Source organism: Notothenia coriiceps, unplaced genomic scaffold, assembly GCF_000735185.1.
Source record: "Notothenia coriiceps isolate Sejong01 unplaced genomic scaffold, NC01 NC01_scaffold00031128, whole genome shotgun sequence".
NCBI classification, from domain to species: domain Eukaryota; kingdom Metazoa; phylum Chordata; class Actinopteri; order Perciformes; family Nototheniidae; genus Notothenia; species Notothenia coriiceps.
Genome location: NW_011363829.1, coordinates 1 through 7,113, shown reverse-complemented (window position 1 = coordinate 7,113; position 7,113 = coordinate 1). Strand labels below are relative to the sequence as shown.

The 7,113-nt window shown below is 38.5% G+C and overlaps 1 protein-coding gene across 1 annotated transcript; it reads right to left on the bottom strand.

Annotated features, from left to right (window-relative positions):
- Window positions 1-3,987: 3,987 nt before the first annotated feature.
- LOC104959822 (putative N-acetylglucosamine-6-phosphate deacetylase) lies at window positions 3,988-6,494 on the bottom strand (the record flags this gene model as incomplete). Its single annotated transcript, XM_010787731.1, has 5 exons — window positions 3,988-4,518; window positions 4,597-4,698; window positions 5,470-5,538; window positions 5,680-5,787; window positions 6,317-6,494. Coding segments are annotated over 5 exons (531 nt in total), but the record flags the coding sequence as incomplete, so codon positions are not given.
- Window positions 6,495-7,113: the final 619 nt, after the last annotated feature.

The window sequence follows — 7,113 nt, the reverse complement described above, 5'->3', positions numbered from 1 at the left end:
GTCGTGTCTGACACTCGACCAACAACCAATCACATGAATCTCCCGCCCCTGACACACAAGCAGCAGTTTGATTGGCTGGAGCTTGTGCTGGCATATGATTCGATTGGCTGACGCTTCTGCCGAGGCGTCAAAAGTTGAACATTGCTCAACTTTTGCAGCGAGCCACGCCAGCAACGCTCCGCGTCGCTTCCCATGATGCAGTTCGGCGAAAAGTGACGTCACCCCATTCAAAGTGAATGGTGAAGCGTCAACGCACGCCGCTGTGTGGGTGTGCCTTACCTCTGCTACCGGCATCGCTTCATACAACAGATCTGAGCTGTCTAACTATGACAACACTCCTTGAACATGCGCGTGCTATGGGAGAATCTGCCTTGGTACAAAGTACCAGTGAAAACATGGTACGGAGTTTCATTGATTTGGGCATTCTCTCAATAAGCAAGTGGAATGGATTTGATAGTGAAGCGCTGACACAGCGCTCTACAAAGTGCGGCGAGTGGATAGACCGATTCACGGACTTTCCACATGGTAAAAGTGGGGGCGTCTAAACTAATCATTTCAAAAAGTGGGGGGGACTTGTCCCACCCTCATATAATGGCTGCGACGCCCATGCTGAGTGAGCTCTTTAAAACTAATGATTTGGTGTCTGTCTGTTTCAGAGTCTTTACCTGCGCTCTCTGTGCCTGCTGGGTCTGTGGCTCTGTCGAGGGATGGAGGTGCTCTGGCTGCTCCTCAGACATCCCATGACGGGGGAGGGGGACAGAGCGGCACCCCGGGGGGCAGATTCCCCCTCGGCTTCATCAACAAGGGAGGAAGTAGAACCTCCCATGCTGCTGGCTCAGGAGGAAGCGCCCTGAAGGAGGAAGCAGAGGGAGAGTTTGAAGTGAGATCAATTATTCTGATAATGGAGTACAGAAAGGTTTACAACAAATAATGCAGAATATTCACAGAAAAGTGGCTGCTTTGTATTTGGATAATCAATAATGTAACTTTTCATGCAAAAATGTAAGAAAAATGCAAATCTCAAAATGGGGATTAACTGCTGTTCTCATTTTTGTATCATACTAAAGTAAATATGTGTGACAAAACAATACTTTTAGATTCATCATCTTGGACATATTTCTCCTTTTTTGTGCACAAAACAACTAATCGATAAAACTAAAACATATTCAGCAGATTAATCGATAGTGATTAGATTTTGCAACCCTAACTTGTTTTTACAGTCAGTAAATGTGACTCATAAAATATGTCATGTGTTGCAAATATTTTCATTGTTGCTTAATTGGTTTAATTAATTAATTAATTAGCCGCTTGAATTAGAAAAAAAAAGAAAATAGTAAATTACTGTTTCTTTTTGTCTTTATCTAAAATATATTCAGTTTGCTGTTATAGATGCGCAAATAAAGAAGACACATATTTACATTTAGGAAACCAAAACCAAATAATTTTGACTCTTAAAAAAAAAAAAAGACTACTCAAACTGATAAGTTACTAATGGTTGCAGCTCTTGCTTCAGCTCCCTCCCTGCTCACTCCACAGTTGTGTCCTTGAACAAGGACTTAAAATGTGTGTGATACCATCAGGAGCTCCAGCTTCAGATGTGTGTGTGTTACAGACTCCCAGTTCAGAAGACAAATGTTCTCCATCAAAAATGTCCCTTATCATAATAAAGATACAATCTTAAAGCATTTGTCACATACTATATATATGGTTTTTCATGCATCTGCTTCTGCTTCACTAAAATCAGTACATTAAAATGTAAGATTTCAAAACTTGAAATTGAATAAATACTCTTTGTGTGGTTTGAAGAAAGCATGCATGCTGAGTGAATCCCTCTGCACCTCAATGCAGATGCTTCCCTGCTGGTAGTGAAGTTCAAATAGACTTTAAGGTAACCTGGTGCACCTGCAGTACAGCTGATGGCTGCGTGGGAAGCTGCAGAGCGGCAGGCAGGAGGACGCAGAGACACAAAGCAGCGCAGGGGAGAGTTAATGAGACTTACCCGACTGCAGACAGGACACTCAGTGCACCAAGGAGAATAATATTCCTGCCAGCTGCCTGAGATCTCCATGCATCCGCTTTAATGTAAGCCCGATGTGCACAGTCACCACTGTTCTCTTCTCACCATCATAGACAAGCCACTGGGAATAAAACACACTTCCTGTCACATAATTCACAATAAAGCTGCTTTTGACAGATACGGTTTGCAATGAATTTAAATGCATGCTTTTGATAGGCAAACAAAAAAAATGTTCATGTAAAGTGCGATTCTGTCAAGAACTCATCATATATATTTGTTGTGATCTTTTAAATATCATTTGGAAAATCAATTGATCTAGCTTGAAATATTTTCTTCTTTGCACTTTTACACTTCATATTTGCTTTGTTGACTTTATGTTTTTAATTATTAACTATTTTTTAGTTATCAGCAACTCTTTTCATAATTTAATTACTATAACTTATTTTACAAACAAAACTGGGAAAACGTTTTTGGTTCCGGCTTCTAAAGTGTAGATATTTGCAGTTGACATATATTAGGGTCAATATAATATACATATATATATAATACATACAACATTTTGGGCTGCTGGTTGGAAAAAACAAGCAAACTGTGGACATCTACATTGTACCTAACAATAATTTTTTTTAAAACTACAATATAAATGAATACAACATTCTCACCATTTTTCACACAGACATGTGTTTATTTTTGAAGGTTCCCTGTTTCCGGTCCTCGCAGTGGCTAACTGTGGCTAGCTTCACTGTGCAGCTCTCTCCCTTAACCCGCCGCCGTGGACAATTATCTTTGTTTCCCGGGACATCTGCAGGACGGAAAGGATACCGGGCAGCAGCAGCCGGCACTTATCGATCTCTCATCCGGTCAAGATGAATATCTTCTTCCCACATTAAGTTCCAGCATGAAGCTACATACCGAGACAGTCGGTTCAGTTACATTTCCCCACCAGACTCCATTATAAATATAGTAATATAATATTGCTTGATTTATACATGTGTGCGTACATTCTGTAAAACATAAATTAAAGTTTTGTCTTAGGAATCATTGCTGCTTTCTTTTTAATTCGGCATAGAGATAACACACCAACCACTTAAAACATGTATAATAACATTAAGTAAATAATAGCAGCACTACTTAATTTCCAGGAAAATATCATTCAACATTCCTAGGTTTTTAGCAATGACTATGGTTTAGTCTTTGAACTAACAATGTTCCTGTCAAATGGTATACATCTCTGTTCGTCATACTTATTGGAAGAAGAAAAAAATTAACAGCTAAAGTTAAAAGTGACCTTCGTTTCTTGACATATCACAAAAGTGGTTGAGCAAAGTAGTTTGAGGTAGTTTATGAATGTTCTTACCTGCTCATTTTAGTTAACTTTAGCATTATGAAGCTTAGTTGCTTTTGAACCCATTTAAAGTTGTTTCGATTCGGAAAACGTTGCTTCTTGTCGTAGTACATAGTCATTATTGTATTTAACCAATGTTTACACCAACACATCTAAGTTATAGATTAAGTTTTCCTGGTTTGTGGCAGAAATAAACCGTTAATTGTTTGTCTACCATTTTGAAAGCCTTTTTAACGTTCACGTTCAACAAGAAGTAGACAGGCGAGGGGAACCAATCAGATTCGACCAAATACAAAAAACTCTTTTTGAAATAATTTTTTTTGTATTTTGCCCTTTTCTTGTTGTTTTAAAAGTTGTTTCCCTTACATATGACTTTAAGAGTATATGAACGTCAAAAAAATCAACAAAAGACAGGCTAAATCATGCAAACAAATAGTAATGTACCCAAACGTCAAAAATCCACCTGGAACAACTATAAATACAACACAAGTAAATGTTATTGAGGAACATTCATGTTACAGTAACATTTACTAAAAGTTGATTTATTTAGTTTAATACCTAAATGTATCCCTTAAAATCGCATCTGTAAAACATGTGATTCAAATAAACAGGCTAAACAAAAATATATTTTACATCAGAAGCAATATCATTTATCAAATCTCAATGTCAGAATAAACTTCAAATCTGAGTCAGTGTTTGATTGCTGAAACTTGAATTAAAGATTAAAAAAAAAAAGTTTTAATAGAAAACTGCAATGATTACTCTCAAACACACGCAGAATAACATTTCTGAATGGAGGAAATATGGAGAGACAACTTCTATATTTTTATATCTAGAGGTTTTAAGAAAAGTCCTATTTATCAATATTTAAAAAGGTTTATCCTCTGTACAGTGTCCTTTTAAGGACATTAATCGCCTGATCTTTACGTCATAACTGACGTGTTTTTAGTGTAGAGCAGCCTAGGATAAAGAACAATGTTTTCTGATGAACTAAAACATTCAACAGAATTTTAGTTGTGTGTTTAACAGCGTTCCCTGAAGGCACCACGGTGTCCCAGCTTATTCTCCTTCTTCTTCTATGGTCATTTTCTCCAAACCTCCTCCCCAGAAATAAATGTGGCTTTGACGTTGAGGGTATCATCGAGCAAAACCAGGTCTGCAAACACAATAAATGGATTATCGTTTCCGTCTGTACGCTGCAGAGAGAATGATTCATCTTCCAGTAAATCCTCACCTGCGTCCGACCCAAAGTCCAGGTTTCCCTTCCTGTGGCTGAGACCCAGGAGTTGAGCGGGATGCAGCGAGGCAGCTTCCAGAGCCTCCTCTACACTGCAGCCTGGGCGTATAAGAAATTGAAAGAAGATTAGTTAAGTTAGCAAACAATTTGGTTATCTTTTAACAGTGAGACACATTAATCCCTGGGGAAAATTGGGTTTTGTTACAGTTGCTCCATTTCAATTAAATCAAAAATAATTAATTTATTAAAATATGCGGACTGTACTGCAATATATAACAACAATACATATGTAAACATATTAATATTCTAATATATACAATAGTGAAATAATATTGTTTCTGAAAATAAGATATATACAATTGTGTAAAAAGTGTTAACGCTGAGTATGTACAAATATAGCTTGAAATATATATTCTAATACAGTATTAATGCCAAAGTGGTATACATTTTACACAATTTAATTGTTTTTGCAGATATATCTATTTTTTTCTCTATTTTTGTATTACTTGAAATGTTGTCCAGAAGTTAGCTGTAGTATAGGTAATGCGTAAAGTATCAGTATCATTTTGTTTGTTGAACTATGTATTCTTTTAAATTGTCTTATTTATTGTTGGATAATAGCATGTTATTGGTTTTTCCATTTCCTCGAAAAGTACCTACAGGATTCTTGATTGAATATTGAAAATAATTTTGATACTATAGAACAAAGATGTCCTGCCCAACCTCAATGTTATTTTGTGATCAATTGTCCTAATTTCTGGTTCTGACAAATCATTTTTGGTGAGATATCTCAGTATTTTCTGGGAAAACAGAGACGTGTATAGGTTTTCCAAAATGTGTAATCTCTTATTTTGTTGCATAAAAACTCACCTGAAGCATGTTTAAAGTGCCGCACACACATATCCATCGTGGCTATGCTGCCGCTGAGTGTCGTAGTGCCTATAACACAAAAGGATTTCAGAACATGTATTTATTTGATAATACATTTGTGTTGCCTCTATAAATCCCTCATAATTGGTTTCATTGCCAAAAGAAAATGTGTTACTTTTATTTTTTCAAACCAAGATAGGAAGTAGAGACCTGCCACGTAGGCATGGGGACCCTGGATCTCGATGACCTGCTGACCCAGAGTGTGACGACCAGGGGGGAGCCCCATCGCTGTGATCGCATCCGTCACCAGCACCAGACCTGAGGGGACACACAGACAAGAGGACGGGAGGTGATGTCAGGACAAGGGCAAACTCTTACTACCAAACACAACAACAACAACAACCATGATCTCTCTACTGCCTACTGGGCCAAAGAGGTTAGGGGCAAAAAGAGTTGCAGCATGACCTACAAGATACAAAACAACTACAAAAAGATTCACAACTTCCACAAAAGAATGCAAAACGTCCACAAAGGGACACAACAAACAATAACTCGAGAGGCAAATCTTTTTTGACTGATAGAAACAAAAACAAAAAAATGCAAAACAAACTATAAGGAAACAACAATAATACATAGAAAATAACCAAAAAGAGAAAACATACCAGCACGAAGAGATGCAAATGTACCAAGAATAAATGCAAAACAACCAAAAACGATAGAACAATATCTACAAAGAGGTAAAAGGTACAACTAACTTAAACAGACACAAAACAACAACAAGACAAAACAAGACCACAAAGACATGCAAAATGACCAAAAGAGATAGCCAAAACTTCACTATACCGACCTGAGGGGTGGGCTCTGTGTGCGATCCTCAGCGCTGCAGGGTTGGTGTGGATCCCGTCAGCGATCATGCCGTAGTAAACCGTCCGGCCTGCAGGGACCTGATCACTGGTCAACAGACCCACGATACCAGGGTCCCTGTGGTGGAACTGCAGAGCAGACAGGAGGAATTCATGTGAGCAATGACATCAGGAGTGAAGGAAGTACTCTAAGTACTCTAAGATACTCTAATGCAGACGTGTCAAACTCAAGGCCCGCGGGCCAAATGTGGCCCGCCACGTCATTTTATGTGGCCCGCGAGAGCTTAATAGGTCTGATTGTCTAAAAATAAATAAGTCAAATGCGTGCAGTGACCAAAAACTACATTTCCCACAATACATGCCGATTATGTTACCCGCGAAGTGACGGCATCCCGCCACTAGACTGCAGTGTTTCCACATCGATGCGATTTTCCCAACAAGTGGAATTGAGAAATACAAATAATGATCCCAAAATGTCCAGGAAGAGAAAAATTGATGCAGATGGAAGGGTGTTTCAAGAAAGATGGGAAGGCGAATACATGTTTGTGCTTCAAGGAGAAAAACCGGTATGTCTTTTGTGTTATGAGGCGGTGGCGGTTGTCAAAGAGTACAATCTACGTCGGCATTTTGAGACCAAACACGGAGGTAAGTATGCCAAATTTAGCCATCAAGAAAAACAACAAATTGCCCAAGAATTAAAAGGCAAACTGCGATCGCAGCAGAATGTGTTCGCGAAAGCCACAACCAAAAACAACGCGGCAGTGAAAGCTAGCTTTGTTGT